This window comes from Dipodomys merriami, unplaced genomic scaffold, assembly GCF_024711535.1.
Source record: "Dipodomys merriami isolate MVZ:Mamm:240054 unplaced genomic scaffold, mDipMer1.0.p SCAF_31, whole genome shotgun sequence".
NCBI lineage: Eukaryota > Metazoa > Chordata > Mammalia > Rodentia > Heteromyidae > Dipodomys > Dipodomys merriami.
In genome coordinates, this window is record NW_027204604.1 from 11,993,022 (window position 1) to 12,008,886 (window position 15,865).

The 15,865-nt window shown below is 48.2% G+C and overlaps 1 protein-coding gene across 6 annotated transcripts in view; it reads right to left on the reverse strand.

Moving 5' to 3' along the window:
- Positions 1 to 15,865, reverse strand: part of Atp2b4 (ATPase plasma membrane Ca2+ transporting 4) — a 96,257-nt gene that overhangs the window by 11,588 nt on the left and 68,804 nt on the right. For all 6 annotated transcript variants that reach the window (XM_070041772.1, XM_070041775.1, XM_070041770.1 and 3 more), the window contains 11 exons: positions 15,593 to 15,835; positions 14,578 to 14,819; positions 13,145 to 13,376; positions 12,125 to 12,304; positions 11,326 to 11,413; positions 9,923 to 10,029; positions 6,139 to 6,330; positions 5,258 to 5,471; positions 4,186 to 4,397; positions 3,730 to 3,837; positions 1,717 to 1,893 (listed from right to left, as the gene is read on the reverse strand). In XM_070041772.1, the coding sequence (XP_069897873.1) occupies positions 1,717 to 1,893; positions 3,730 to 3,837; positions 4,186 to 4,397; positions 5,258 to 5,471; positions 6,139 to 6,330; positions 9,923 to 10,029; positions 11,326 to 11,413; positions 12,125 to 12,304; positions 13,145 to 13,376; positions 14,578 to 14,819; positions 15,593 to 15,835 (1,995 nt within the window). The remainder of the gene's footprint in view (positions 1 to 1,716; positions 1,894 to 3,729; positions 3,838 to 4,185; positions 4,398 to 5,257; positions 5,472 to 6,138; positions 6,331 to 9,922; positions 10,030 to 11,325; positions 11,414 to 12,124; positions 12,305 to 13,144; positions 13,377 to 14,577; positions 14,820 to 15,592; positions 15,836 to 15,865) is intronic.

Genomic DNA, 15,865 nt, shown 5'->3' on the forward strand with positions numbered 1-15,865 from the left:
ATGGCTATGCTCTGGGCCTCAATGCAATCCCTGACCCCTAAGCAATGCGGAACATATCAAAAGAGATCCAGGGGTCCAGGGTGCTCATGAGCACGCTCAGCCTCCTCAGCTCACAGGGTCAGGTGCCCAGTAGAATGGTACTGATTTGGCCAGTGGCATTCTTTAACAAGTTGCCTTTGATACCTGAGTTCAATGCTGTTCTAGTTCAGCTGCCTCAGGCTTCAGTGGGGAAAGGTCGACTGCGTAAAGCTATGCAGGCAATGAGAGCACAGAGAACAGTAGAGGAGATGGAAGTTGGCAGTGGAGGGGAAGAAGACCCATAAACCTCTGTCCCCATGGAGAGGACACTGGTATAGGAGTGAGGAGGCTCTGGAATGGAACGTGGGGAACCTGACTAGGAAAAAAAAAAAGAGGAAGAGGACGCAGATGATCCTGAAGGAAAGAAAAGCAAAGAGGTTATTTGGAAAAGAGCAGACCCAAGGGAAAGCACTGGGGCTTTAGAGACAGAAGCTAAAGCACCAGCTTCTGGGGGCACCTGATGGACTCAGAGGCCTGGCAGGTGGGTGGGGGCAAATCTTGACACCACGAGGCAGCTGGTGCAGGTCTCCTAGGAGGAGGAACTCAGGACGGGAAGGAGCCCCATGCTTCTCCCAATTTCCCACCTATTGTGTTGCCCATGGGAGGTGAGTTCTTACTAGGTGCGTGGTTTGGAATAGTCACAGCACCTGTCATGCTAGAAAATTAAAAAAAAAACATCTGCAAGGCCAGTTTTGGGGAGTGGAACATTTTTGGGGGATCACCAGCCAATTAGAAGAGAAATAAGCCTGGGCTCTTTTAGCAAACCTTTGCGATCTTAGAATGGACAGTTCCTTAAGATGGGGAGCCTGGGACTACAACAGTAAAGGAACATGGGGTGGGAGCATGGGAAGAGAAGTAGAAAGACCTAGGCCAGCCCATCCACCCAGAAGGGAGCCACAAAGGATGCATGCATGGAAAGGGGGAAAAAGTTACTGCAGGGCTAAGGCCAGGCTACAGGTGGGGACTTAAGAGTGCCTTCTACCCCAGTTCAGAAACTACAAGATAGTCTGGAAGGGTCTGGAGAAGTGATAGCTTCTTCCATGTCAGGAAGCAAGTCTGAATGATGTCAAGGATACTCAGGCATCGAGAGACTGCTGTTGTTTTTATACACTTAACCATCAGATTCCCCATCACGGCTTTAAACTGTAGGAGGGTGCATGTCTGTTACAGGAGCCCTCCCAAGAGCATGTGTTACCATGACAGCAGCACAGCCAGTCACAGAAGTGACTACTGGGGCTATTGGCAGAGGGATGCTGTCTGCTGTCTACTCCTTTTCTTTTCCCTCTTCAAGACAGGGTCTAGTTCCCTAGTCTAGGCTGGCCTCAAATGCATAATTCTTCTGTCTCAGTCTCCCAAGTGCTGGCATTACAGGTATGTGTCACTACACTCAGCTCTATTCCTTTAGGGCTAGTGGGAAGCTTGCTCAGCCAGCAGAAGGACTCTGCTAACAGTGGCCCAAGGCTGGGTCTACTGTCTCAAGAGGAACCCATGCACACACCCCTGCCCCTGTTGTCCGAATCCTAGGATAGAGGGCTGCCTTGTAGTGGTGAGCCTAAGGAAGGGAAGAGATGCAGGGCACCAAGACCTGCTGCCTTCTGCACCCCTGCAGAAGGTGAAGCCAGGCCAACAACTTAGTACCTGAGTCTGGATACGGCTCAAGCCCCGGCACCAGAGGACCTGGCCACGGCGTAGCTCCATCTCTGCGAGGTCAATCTCTTCGAGGCCCTCTGTATCCTTGGAGATCTCATCATTGGAAATACCATGGCCGGCCTCCTTCAGGAACTTCAGAGACTTGGTAGGTATGGCAGAGATGACCTAAGTAAACGGGGTGCACCAGAATTGGGGGAGAAGAGCCGTCAGCTAGTGTGAATGTCATAGTCAGAGACCAGAGAAATGCCCTTGCCTGCCACCCTTCCCGCCAGAGAGCAGCAGGAAAAGCACTGGTGTGTTCAGGAGCCAATCAGCAAGTGCCCCAGCTGCCCAGCTCATATTTATGGATGCATGAAAGAGACTTGCTTATAACACCTGCTTGGATAGATACTTCCTCTTCCTGCTTCAGTTCTTCCTTTCCAGTGCACTTTTTTTTGTGTGTGGGCCAGTTCTGGGGCTTGAATTCAGGGCTTTTGTATTCAAGCCTAATGCTCTACCACTTGAGCCACAGCTCCATTTCCAGCTTTTTGGGAGTTAATCAGAGTCTTTCCTGCTCAGGCTGGCTTTGAACCAGGATCCTCAGATCTCAGCTTCCTGAGTAACTAGGATTATATGTGTGAGCTACCAGTGTCGGGTGTGTCGTCTTTTAAGGGAAACAGGACTATGAAGCAGGGCATAGAGCAGGAAGGGCAGAGATCAGGACCAGCACTGGGGGAGGAGGAGGCAAATCCGGGGAGAAGATGGTCCTACTACACGTGATAGGTTAGGAGAAAGGAGCTGGCCTGTTGGTGACATGAATGGATGAAAAGATGGGAAGTTTCCCTGGGCTTGGGTAAGGAGGTGGGTGGCACAGACCATGAGGGAATGGGTGTCTGGCTATTATCAGAACACGTGGCGTGCTATGCTGCACTTGCAATCCAAAATGTATCACTGGGATCCATCAGCCAGCACTTTATAAGTGCATGCTTTATGACAGAGCTCAGAGGGGCCAGAGGGACTTCCCAGGCAGGCCAAGGTAGAGCCCACAAATATTGATTTGGAATGGGAGCTCTGGAATGTGTGGTGACGCACAGCAATGGCTGCTACCTGGCATCCGGGCTCTCAGGAGAGAGCCTCAGACAGAAGGTGAAGCAAGAGCAGGGGTAAAACTGCTTTAAGGACTTCCTGGGTATCAAACTTTAGCTAGCAGACCAGGGAGGACGAAGTGGGCTGGGCACAGAGAATGAGAGTAATGAGGAAGGCTTCAGGAGCTAGCCTCGGGGAAGCCCTGTGGCCCAGGGAGGGACCTTGGAGACTTGTTAAGGTGCAGCCTCTATGCCCCAGGTGGCAGGGCACTAAAGGGTTATTAGCTGAGATATGGGGTTTACAAAGAGAAGCACAGCCTGGTCAGAGCTGAGTGAGGATGGCATTAGAAAAGGAATGAAACTCTTACCACACTTCAGAGTCTAAGAACTACTATTAATATCTACCAAGTACCTCGTACCAGCAGGTAGTAAGTAGCTCACAACAGCCCAGTTTTCCTAAGTTGGAACACTGAGGCGGAGTGGTTAAGAAACTTGCCCACAGTGATCTAGCTTGTGAGCAGGAGAACTGGGATTGAACTCAGCCATTCTCTCAGCCCATGCTCAGAACCATGTGCCATTCTGCTTCTCCCAAGGCCTTGAAAATCTGAATTTATCTCACGTGAGTGTCACATGTTCCGCTCCGGTAACCCGGCGTGAGGCTGGGGAGCCCTGAATTATGTTTGTACTGTGGCCATACTGCTGTTCCATTAGAATAAGATTCCTTGGTTTTTAGAAAAAATGGGTTGAAAAACTGGAGTCTGTCTCAAGAGACACCAGCAGGTAGGAGCAGAAGAGACCTGAGTCTCTTAAGGGACAGGTGGTGATTAACCATTGGAGGGTTCCATGAATTGGAGCTAACCTGGAAACTTGGGAGGGAAGGTGGGGGAAGACAGCTCTGTGGGCCGGGCGAGTGCACTGGAGGGCATGCCATACTCACCTGCCCCCACAGAAGCTCTCCAATACCGATGAACAGACACCACAACCACTGCATCAGGTTGAGCTTCGTACAGCTGAAGGGCTTACCCCCAAATTCCACGATGAAAACCTACCACAGAGAAAAAAAGCAATTTGCTCTCCAGACGCCACATGGCTTTTGGCCCAGGGGTCCTTGTGGTACAGTTCCTGATTTGCTTACTGAAGCACTGGAAAGAAGCAATCTTGAAGGAGTTAAGGAGAAACAGATCCGGTCTTTGTAGACAGATAGACAGATGGAGTCTTTTGGTCGATCCTGGGCTTGAACTCAGGGACTAGGTGTTGTCCTGGGCTCAAGTAACCCTAGCTTCAGTCCCCCTTATTCGTGTACTCATTTTCCTGAGTGCTTAGGGACTCCTGGCCCCCAGCTAAGGGCTTGCATCTTTCAGACCTCTTTCTGCAACTGTGGATGGCCTCTCACCTGGGCGATGAACGTGCCTAAGACTACAGAGCAGAAGATGACGTTTCGGTGGATGCCTGCGAAGACGTTCTTTTCCCCGTGGATCTTTCGGGAATTGATTTCATTGAAGAGCTGCATCAGCACGAAGGTGTTGAAGACGATGGTATAGTGCTGGCTGGGGGGCGAGTGGAGAGGTGCCTTTCTCCCACTGTCCACGTCAAACAGCTTCTCGCCTGATAGGGAGGACAAGCATGGAGGGGCCACTGTGGCCTCAATTAAGATTCAGGTTTATTTTATTTTTTCCATTGTGGGGCTTAAACTCAGGGCCTGGGCGCTGACCCTGAGCCTCTTTGTACTCAAGGCTGGCACTCTACCACTTGAGCCACCACCACTTCTGGTTTTTGGGTGGTTAATTAGAGAGAAGACTTTCATGGGGGCTTTTCTGCCTTGGCTAGCTTGCCATCACGATCCTCAGATCTCAGCCTCCCGAGTTGCTAGGATTACAGGTGTGAGCCACCAGCACCTGTCTTCAAGTTCATTTTAGAATGTGTGGAGATAGCCATGTCAATGGCTTATGGATATTATTATTATTTTGTGCCAGACCTGGAGCTTTAACTCGGGGCCTGGGCACTTTTTAGTTCAAGGCTAGCATTCTACTCTTGACCTATAGTTCCACTTCTAGTTTTTTGGTGGTTAATTCGAGTTTCATGGACTTTCCTGCCTAGGTTGGCTTTGTACCTGGGCCCTCAGATCCCAGTCTCCTGAGTAGCTAGGTTCACAGGTGTGAGCCACCAGTGCCCGGCTGATCAAATATTTTAAATTGCAGCCCTGGTTTCAATTGATCTAACTTTGTGTCTTGGTTTTCTCCATTCATATTTACTTTCTTGCAAAAGGATATGGTGGACGGTATGTGCACCCGTTGTATAGTGGGAATGCACAGGGAGCATCTGGCGGGGGGTATCGGGGTGGGGTTGGGTGGGGCTGCTCTGCCTGGTCTGGGCTCTACCAACCCCATGTCACCTTCTTTCCTCAGGCTATTCTCTGTCCCATCTCCACTAGCAACCCAACTGCATGGCTGACCTCTGTGGCTCACCAGCAAAGACAAGGACAAAGATGACAGTGAGCTGGTAGACGGCATGCCCCAGGATGTTCTTCATCATAGTGCGAGAGATCAGAGGTTTATTTCGGCCATAGGGGCGACGCCTCAGTAGGGACTCTGTAGGGGGCTCTGTGGCCAGGGCCAGTGAAGCAAATGTATCCATAATTAGATTAACCCACAACATCTGCACGGCTTTCAGTGGAGAGTCCTGTGGGAGAGAAGAACCAGTCCTTCAAGCTTCCCTGAGAAGCCATCCTGCCTCCCTCACCGGCCCCTCCTTCCCTTTGGCTGGCTTTGTTCTCATTCCTGGTATCCACAGAGACTCTGAATCCGGCCACCAGTGACCTTGAGAAAATTACTCAGTGTCTTCAAGCTTGGGTCTCTCACTGGTAAACTAGCTTTTTAAAAACTAGCTTTTTTTTGTTTTGTTTTGTGCTGATACTGGGGCTTGAACTCTGGGCTTCGTGCTCTGGCTTAGCTTTTTTACTCAAGGCTGGGGTTCTACCACTTGAGCCACACCTCCACTGCCAGCTTTTTGCCAATTAGTTTAAGATAGATTTTCTTGGATTTGTTTGCCCAGGCTGGCTTTGAACCACGATCTTCCTCTCATAGTCTCTTACATAGGATTACAGGCGTGAGCCCAACTGCAAGCTTGCTTTTAAAGACCATGGATAACACATCATAGTGGCTGACACCAACATGCTCAACTAATACATTATTAATCACTCCACATAAGCAGATGTGCACAGTGGACTTGGTTGAGCGAACTTGTATCCCCACGTTACTGGGGAACCCTTGTAGACAACTGAACATCTACCCATAATCCTCAGCCTCTGCTTGCCCCTCTGATGTCAGCCCAGCTCATGCCCCTTCACCTGAGTGATACAGGCTCCAGTGAAGGCCACAATGACGGCCACCACGTTGACGGTGAGCTGGAACTGCAGGAACTTGGAGATGCTGTCGTAGACGTTCCGTCCCCACATCACAGCCTTCACAATGCTGGTGAAGTTGTCATCAGTCAGGATGATGTCAGAGGCCTCCTTGGCCACATCTGTGCCTGCGATACCCTGTGGGGTGACACGGGGAAGGAAGACAGTAAGGAGCAGACAGAGCAGAGCCCAGGCTCCCATTTCCTGACCCACAGGAAACCTCAGAACCAGGTGCGTCCACTAGAGGGCTCATCAGCCACACGGAAGAAAAGGAAGCTGTCAGGTCACTAGGCTGGGCCCAGATGCCATGGCCTGACTCCTGCATACATGCGGGGAGATCTCTGATCTCTGATCAGCCTTTTCCTACTGCCCTCCCCCAGAAAAGGGCAAAGTCCTATCTACCCCATCTCCAAATTCTTAAGTTTCTTTGGCTGCTACCAGTATCTCACTTAAGTCATTTTGTGCTACTAGTAGTGCTCTCCAGAACATTCTATCCTTCTTCAAAATCCTGCCACTGGGGAACCATGGAAGGTTTCTGAATAAACACAGCAATGGTTGGAAGCCATGCTTCGGACACAGTAACCTTTCCAGCCTGTCCTCACATGGAAGCCCTGATTCATTTTCTCAACCTGCTCTTATGTAACCTTTCTGCTCAACACCTATTGGCATATCTAAAATCTCCAAATCTCAAGCTGGCTGCTGGTGGCTCATGCCTGTAATCCTAGCTACTCAGGAGGCTGAGATCTGGAGGATCAAAGTTGGAAGCCAGCTGGAGTAGAAAAATCCATGAGACATTTACCTCCAATTAACTAGCAAAAAGCCCAAACAGGAGGTGTTGCTCAAGTAGTTGTGTGCCAGCCTTGAGTTAAAAAGCCAAGTGAGTGCATGAGGCTTTGAGTTCAAACCCCAGGACTGGCACAATAAACAAATGAATAAATAAATATCTCCCAAATCGCTCGTTCATTTCTAGAGTCTATGCTTCTGTTCCCACCATGTACCCCACGCCTGAAACATCCTTTTCCCCCATACTTCCAAATCCTGTCTACCCTTAGGGCCCATTCAATTAAACCCTAACTGCTTCAAGAAGCAAACCAAAGCCATATCTTGAGATTCCTGTAACCCTCTGAGTTGCTCTTTCCTTACTTTGGTAGCTATTTGTTCTCTTTACCTAGTATAGTATTGTCCTATTCAGACTGGAACAAATGAAGATTCATTACACAGTGTAATTTAGTTTCTCCATAAATCAATTCCCTAGTGTGGGGCTTGGTGGTGTACATTTGTAACCCTAGCCCTCAGGAGATTGAGGTGGGAGGATTAGAAAGTTGAGGTTATAACGCAAGATCCTGTCAGAAAGAAAGCAAGAAAAGAGTTCCCTAATATAGTGACACATTGCACTGTGGAAAGAAATACAGGGTCTATATATAACTATCATGATGGAATAATCTAATTAGTTGTTAACTGAATAAAACAATTAAGTGGAAGAGTGGGCAGAATAGAGACACTTGTCTACGGAGATAAGATATAAACATACCACACATTTGATTATAGCACTAAAGACACAGGAGAAGAATAGGCCAAAACTAGGGCAAAGGCAAAAGACAGAGGAGCCAAGCATGCCTTGTTTTGTATACTTGACTGCAGCACAATCTATTTTATACAAATAGAAAACACAATTAAAAAGCAATCTCTAAAACAGAAAGCAACATGACATAAATGAACTGCTTCTACCAACTGGTAGCACAAACTAAACCAAAGACAAATGTTCAAACTGCTTCTTAATAATAAATTTCTGTTTGGTAATTGTTAGAAATAATTATACTAGCCACGTGCTGGTGGCTTATGCCCGTAATCCTAGCTACTCAGAAAGTGGAGATCTGAGGACTGAAATTTGAAGTCAGCGAAGGCAGGAAAGTTAGTGGGACTCTTATTTCCAAATAACCATCACAAAGTGGGAAGTGGAACTATGGCTCAGTGGTAGAGTGACAGCCTTGAGCGAAAAAATTCAGGGACAGCGCTTAAGCCCGAGTTCAAGCCCCAGGACCAGCACACACACACAAACTGGGGATATGGAACAAGCCTGAGGCCCTAAGTAAGCTCCATCTCTAATACCTCAAAACAAACAAACAAACAAAGGACAAAATAATGTCTTGGATTTGTTCAGTTAATTCAGCTAAGATGGGTGCAGTGGTACATGCCTGGAATCCCAGCCACTTGGAAAGCTGAGATTTGAAGATATAGGCAAAACCTTCATGACACTTCTATTGCTGGCTCACACCTGTAATCCTTACCGTAACTCAGGAAGCTGAGATCTGAGAAGTGGAACCAGCCTGGGCAGACGAATCCTTCAGACTCATCTCCAAATAACTAGCAAAAAGTTAGAAGTGAAGGCATGGTTCAAGTGATAGGGCAATAGCCGTGTGCAAACAAGCTTATTAAGAATTTTAAGGCTCTGAGTTCAAGCCCCAGTATGGACCAAAACAACAAAAACAAAAACAAAAAAAAACTCATGAGATTTCATCTGAACAGAAAGAGCTGGATGTGGTAGCATGTGCCACCAGCTACAGCAAGATGCATAAACAGGAGGATGTGGTCCAGGCTGGCTAGGACAAAAAGCAAGGCCTCTATCTCAAAAGTAAGCAAGGCAAAAAAAGCTGTGTGCATGACTCAAGTGGTAAAATACCTGCTTTGTAAGCTCAGGGCCCAGAGTTCAAACCCCAGTACCACAAAAAAAAAAAAAAAAATCAGCTTGAGGCAAGGAAAGTGGTGAAGTGGTATTGGGTGGGATAAAAAATAAAGGCTAAAGGAAGGCAAGAGTTGAAACTGAGTGACAGACAGGCACATGGGAATTCATCATAAGATTCCTATTTTGCGTATTCTTAAAGTTTCTAGAATTAAAGCTTTGGCTTTTAAGTATAGAATACATCTTAAATTACCTTTTCTGCTACTTAAAAATCACCAACAGGTTAGTCTGTACGGGAGGCTTTCAAGCATAAGCTACTTGAATCTGAGGCCTGTACTTTGCCATCTGGGGGCTTCTAAATGTCTCTTAACATCAGAATCAGCTAGGGTGTTTGCTTAAAAAAAACATACTCATTATCTGACTTATGGAATGGTAACCCTGTTGTACAGTATCATAATAATAACAGTAAAATTATATTAAAAAATCAAACACTTATAGCACCATTTTCAAATGGCACTGATGCTCTTGGCCTCACAAAGAAAAAGCAGAGGATTGGGAAGGTGGCTCAATGGTAGAGCGCTTGCCTTGCATGCATGAGGCCCTGGGTTCGATTCCTCAGCACCACATAAGCAGAAAAAGCCGAAAGTGGGGCTGAGGCTCAAGTGGTAGAGTGCTAGTCTACAGCTGGAGAGCTGAGGGACCGCTGTCCCAAGCCCAGAGTTCAGGCTCCACAACTGACAAAAAAAAAAAAAGAAAAAAAAAGATAAAGCAGAGTGGCAAACGTCCCTCAGGCACGGTCGCATGGGGTTCTTGTAATGTGCCTAGGCAGACATCACCATCATGCTCAAGTTTCAGTTGGTAAGGGGCTCTAGGATTTCCCTGCCTGCCATCTTGTTTTCATATTACAGCGCACACATATTGTTGGCCAGATAGGGAAGAGATAGAGTTAGAGATGTAAGGGCTGCAGGGCAACAGACTGAGGGAGGCCTGTCCTGACTCCTGATGGAGAAGGTTCTGTGCACACATGGAGACTCGCTGTGCTGAGCTTACCATGGCAAAGCCAACGTCTGCTTTCTTTAGAGCGGGCCCATCATTCGTGCCATCGCCAGTGACAGCCACCACCTGCCGCTGATCCCCAACAGTGCTGTCAATGATGCCTGAGAACAACAGATATACGTCACAATGAGCCTACATTTGCCCATGGAGGATACTTGGCAAGGGCAAGACTCTCTTTCCCAGGAGAAGGGCTCTTCCTCTTCAGTTCACCTTCTCTACTACCTCCCACCCCTTCTACCTCTTTCCTACCTTTCCCCTAAGCTGGAAGTCTATAGTAATCACCCAGAGCAGCAACTGATTCCTGGGTAGCACTGTGAGCGAAAGAAGTTAGTCCTTGGCTGGATGTGGTGGCTCACACCTGTAATCCTAGCCATTCAGGAGGCTGAGTTCTGAGGATCACGGTTTGAAGCCAGCCCAGGCAGGAAAGTCTGGAAGACTCTTTTCTCAAATTAACCAGAAAAAAGCTGGAAGTGGGGCTGTGGCTCAAGTGGTAGAGCTCCAGCCTTGAAAAGAAAGTTCAAGGATGGTGCTTTGACCTTGTGTTCAAGCCCTAGTACTAGCACAGTCCAAAAAAAAAGTCTTCATCTAGTGACCTGACAGAACTAGAGAGAGAGAGAGAGAAAGAGAGAGAGAGAGAGAGAGAGAGAGAGAGAGAGAGAGAGAGAGAGAGAGAGTGTAGGTTAGAGCTGGAGAGGGAGAGTGGCACATGAATTTGAAGGCAGATACTTGGAGGTCAACTGCATTCCTTCTGCCTACCTACTAGGCAATCTGAGTAAGTTACTTGTCATTTTGGCTTCCAACTTCCTTACTGAGAAAATGGGAATGGTCTTACCTGCCAGGCTTAGTTCCTAGTACCTCTCATAAATGTTTTATTCTTAATTAATTTTTTTAATTGTAAAAGGCTTTATCAAGAATAGAAGAGAGAAAAGATTGGGACAGCAGCGAGGAGCAGACCTGACCTCACAGGGAATTAATTATTTTTGCCAGTCCTAGGCACATTCTCTGAGCTTTTGTGCTTAAGGCTAGTGCTCTACCACTTGAGCCACAGTTCCATTTCTAGCTTTTTTTTTTTTTTTTTTTTTGGTAGTGTAGTAGAGATAAAGAGTCTCATGGACTTTCCTGTCTGGGTGGCTTTAAACCATAATCCTCAGAACTCAGCCTCCTAAGTAGCTAGGATTACAAGCATGAGCCACTGGCGCCCAACTGATAAATGTTTTAAAACCCAACTTTATTCTCTGAATACTCCCCCAGGGCTCAGATGTTTGCTAAGCTGCATCTTCTCCCATTAGCCTGAGAGTTCTCACAGGACTCCCGATTTGGAACAGGAGGGTTGCTTTGGCTCTTACCTGTCCCCACCCCTCAGCTATGGCAGACACTCACTCAGGAGCCAACCTCACCTTTCACCAATGTGTGCTTATCTGTGGGAGAAGACCGTGCCAGCACCCGAAGCTTAGGCCAGATCTTGTCCAGCTTTTCTTGCTCCACCTGCCAATACCAGACCATGCCTGGGTCAGTCAAACTCAGATCAGCTCTTGTCCACCCAAGCCCAGCTTCTGGGAGTCCTGGAGACCCCAACCCAGTGGGAAATAGTATCCTGTCCTGGCCTCTTGGGGGATGAAACCCACAAGGCATTCTCCAAGAGTGGAGTCACAAGGCATTCTCCAAGAGTGGAGCCACTGATTAGAGCCACTCAGTGCCTGTGTATTTTCTTTTTCTCCTCCCAACTTCCTAGCAGGGTACCAAGCCTTTGTTCTAGAAGCCTTGCCCAGGAGGTGAGCTGGGGCCAGAAGTTGGCTCCGGAGGCTCAGGTAACATTTCTAAGGCCTCATGTGTATGTGATTTCTCTGGAGACCAGGAATCTCTGGTCTACTTGACACTTACGCCACATCCGAGTACAAACTGTAGCCACCTATTGGCTACCGGGCAGTGACGTGGAAGGTGTTAGGTAGTAGGGGAAATCTAAAAAACCATCCCATGACTGAAAGGTAGGAAGGCATGCAAAAGATCAAGTGATTTTTGTCTCACAAGATAACTTGTGAATGAAGACAAACACCCCCCACCCCCTTCACCATCTGGACAGCTTTTGTAGCAAGAGATGTTTCACTATGAACAGATTTCTGTTTAGAAGCCACCCACCTGCCCAGATGCCCCGCCCTCAGCAGCCTGAAGGCCTGGCTCCTCCCACCCAGGACCCACCTCTCCCTTCTCATTGCGGATGAGTCTGTTGAATTCTTTCCCTTCTAAGCACAAGAATTCGTCTCCAGGTGTCAGAATGCCACATTTAGTGGCAATGGCCCGAGCAGTGTTGACATTGTCACCTGTCACCATTCTGACAGTAATGCCAGCTCGTTTGCATTTGGCAATAGCTTCGGGTACCTATGGAGAAAGAAGAGAGGTGGGTATGGGGCTAGTGATACCTCACCTAAGTAGTCACACCTAACCTGCCACTGTCCAGCTACTGGCTGTACCTTATTTCTGTCCAACCCTGTATTAGTCACATCTGAATTGTTCTCATTGTCCTGCAAGTTGAAGCGAAATACCGCTTCAGAAGCCAGGTTTGAACTGAGGTGTCCCCTTAGTCCTGCAAGCTATTGGCAGGTCAGGGCAGCATCTGGGGACGAGGCCATAGCTTTCCTTCTGAGCATAATCTCAGACCAACTCTCTGTCTACCAGCCCAGGTGCCAGCACCTCATCAGCTCTTTGCAATCTCCCAAGTTCAGGACGCCCTTGCTGGACTTGGCCTTGACCAAGGCCAGCCCATCTGTCTGCATGGCTTGGGGCATGAAATGAGAAACGGGAGGCACAGAAACACCTGTATCTGCGCTGCAGCAGTAGTGGTCAGGCAACTTTCTGGGGGTCACAACTGGACTCAGAACTAGCTCTCCCTTCCTGGGACTCCATAAATGGCGTCTCATTAGGCTTGTGCTTAGGCTAGCAGCTTTTTTTTTTTTTTGGGGGGGTCTGGTCGTGGAGCCTGAACTCTGGGCCTGGGTGCTGTCCCTCAGCTCTTCAGCTCAAGGCTAGCACTCTACCACTTGAGCCACAGTGCCACTTCCGGCTTTTTTTTCCTTATGTGGTGCTGAGGAATCGAACCCAGGGCCTTGAGCATGCAAGGCAAGTTCTCTACCACTGAGCCACCTTCCCAGCCCTAGGCTAGCAGCTTTTGGGAGATAGTGGTTCATATTTTCTTGCTTTTTCTCCAAGACAAAGCCTCACCTCTGGACGCACAGGGTCCTCAATGCCCACTACGGTGATGCAGGTCAGCTCCGTGAGGATTTCATTCTCATTTTCCCACAAGGGCTCTGCATCATCGAAGTCCCGGTAAGCTATGCAGATGGTTCGGAGTCCCTCGCTGGCCATGGGCTCGATGACAGTGTGGACCATGTTATCTCGGTCCTTGCTCCTGAATGGCACCACTTCCCCTTCCTTGTTAAAGATTTGATTACACCTGGAAAAGCCCATAGTCAGACATCAGTGTTTCCTTCCCTTCCCACTCCACTGGCTTGCACAATCACAGACACTATCCCTAAAAACAGTCCTCTGTCAAAGTTCTCCTTTATCCATCACCCAGCTGAGTCCCTCTAAGGAGACAGGGATCCCAAGGATCTGTGGGGTATAGGTGGGCAGGGCACAATGTAAGACACTTGTAGATATCTGCTCTTCTGAACTCTTAAAAGTAGAGAGATCTTTTCAGCCAGGTACCAGTGGCTCATGCCTATAATTTTTGCAACTCAGGAGGCTGAGATCTGAGGATCATGGTTTGAAGTTTAGACAGAGCAGGATAGTCTGTGAGACTCTTAGCTCCAATTAACTACCAAAAGGCTGGAAGTGGAGCTGTGGCTCAAGTGGTAGAGGACTGGCTTTGAGCAAAAGAACCTGGGGACTAAGCCCCTATGGGCCCTGAGTTCAAGCTCCAGGACTGGCATGTGCGTGCACATGAATGCTCATGTGAGCGTGCATGCACACATGCTTGCCACACTCCCCCCCCCAAAAAAAACAAACAAAAAACACATAGGGTTGCTAAATAGGAATGTGTTGATGAAAAGAAGTTGGCTGAAGTCAAGCTATATGTTGAAGTTGGGGTGCTGGTTAAACTAGCTCTACTTGACCTATACTCAAGTTGGTTCAACTAGCTACTTTATGTGTGTGTGTGGGGGGGGGTATGGTATTGAAGGCTTGAACTCAGGGCCTCAAGCTTTTTTTTTCCTTTTTCACAGATGGCACTCTACCATGTGAGCCAACACCTACACTTCTAGTTTTTTGTTGGTTGGCTAGAAATAAGAAGCTCGAGGATTTGTCTACTGGGGCTGACTTTGAACCAAGATCCTCAGATCTCAGCTTCCTAAGTAGCTAGAAATTCTATTCTCTGGATCTCCTTGAACAAATTGCACAACTGCCTTGGCACCTATGTTTTCTCATGGTAACAGAGGGGTGATCGCTATGCACCTGAGTTGGGAGGATTAAATAAAAGGAGCCATCTGAAGTACTTCAAAACCAATGTTTGGTCAGTGCTTAGATGTCAGTGAGGTGTCACAGGCTGGCTGGAGGGCTTGCTCATCATTTAGAGTGGCTCAGTGTGGGGCCTGTCACCACGACCTTCCCAAGGGGATCATGATGAAGGCAAGGAGAAAGGGGGGATGGGTACTCACTTGCGCAGCATGATTTCAGAGGCGCCCTTGCTGAACATGCGGAAGCCCCCATCAGGCTTCTTGATGACGGTGCTCATGGACTTGCGCACGGAGTTGAAGGTGTAAACCTTGTACAGCGACTCCTCGGGCACCTCGTTGCGTATGGCCTGGTAATCCTGCTTCAGATCCTTGACAAAACCCAGCAGGGCACACTCCGTCTTGTTGCCCACCTGCCGTGGGAGGCCTCCCTCCTTCTCAGGAGGCTGAGAGGAAAAATATACACGTGATGAATGAATGACACACGGGGAGACAGAGGGAGAACTCAAGAAGGTGAATGTCCTGGGCAGACCCCAACTCCCAGGGAGGCAGTGTTTGTTTTTGTCTTTTCAAAGGTAAGCGTGGGTGGGGAAATCTTGATCCCAAAGCCATCCAGGTTCGAAATTTTAAATTCATTCTAGTAGCAGTGCAGGTGTCTCATCCTGTAGGGTTTAGTTTCTAAGTATTTTACTCCAGATAAACCAAGTCTGCTAAGAACATGGGATCCCTCAGAGATATCGCCATTACAGTGTAAATGGAGGACCCTCAACTTCTTTTTTTTTTTTTTTTTCCTGTGCCAGTTATAGGGCTTGAACTCAGGGTCTGGGTGCTATCCCTGAGCCTTTTTGTGCTCAAGGCTAGCACTTTACCACTTTGAGCCACAGCTCCACTTCTGGCTTTTTCTGAGTAGTTTATTGGAGGTAAGAGTCTCATGGACTTTTCTGCCTGGGCTGGCTTCAGATCTCAGCTTCCTGAGCAGCTAGGATTACAGGTGTGAGCCACTGGTGCCTGGCTGGGGCCCTTGATTTCTACAGGCATCATCCCCATCCCTCCATCTACTCCCATAGACTGATCCCCACTTTTTCCTCATACATGTTCAGTCAGGAGTGAGAAATGGGACGTGGGATGGTGATGCAGGAAGAATAAACAAGAAGAGATATGTCTCTGAGAAAACAAATGTTCTCCTCCTGGTGCCCAGGTGAAGGCAGGTTGGACTTACCAGAATCTTGGAGGTATAAGCACTGTTGATGGAAATGCTATTGACAATAAGGTCCAGGACCCTGGGCACAATGACATCAGGGCTTGGGACCTGATGGTGATGGGTCTCCCCAACATAAGCTTGTACCACTGTCATGCGATTCATGGTCAGTGTGCCCGTCTTGTCAGAGCAAATGGCTGTGGCATTACCCATGGTCTCACAAGCATCCAGGTGTCTCACCAGGTTATTGTCCTTCATCATTTTCTAGAAAGGAAAAGGGAAAGGACTTGAGAG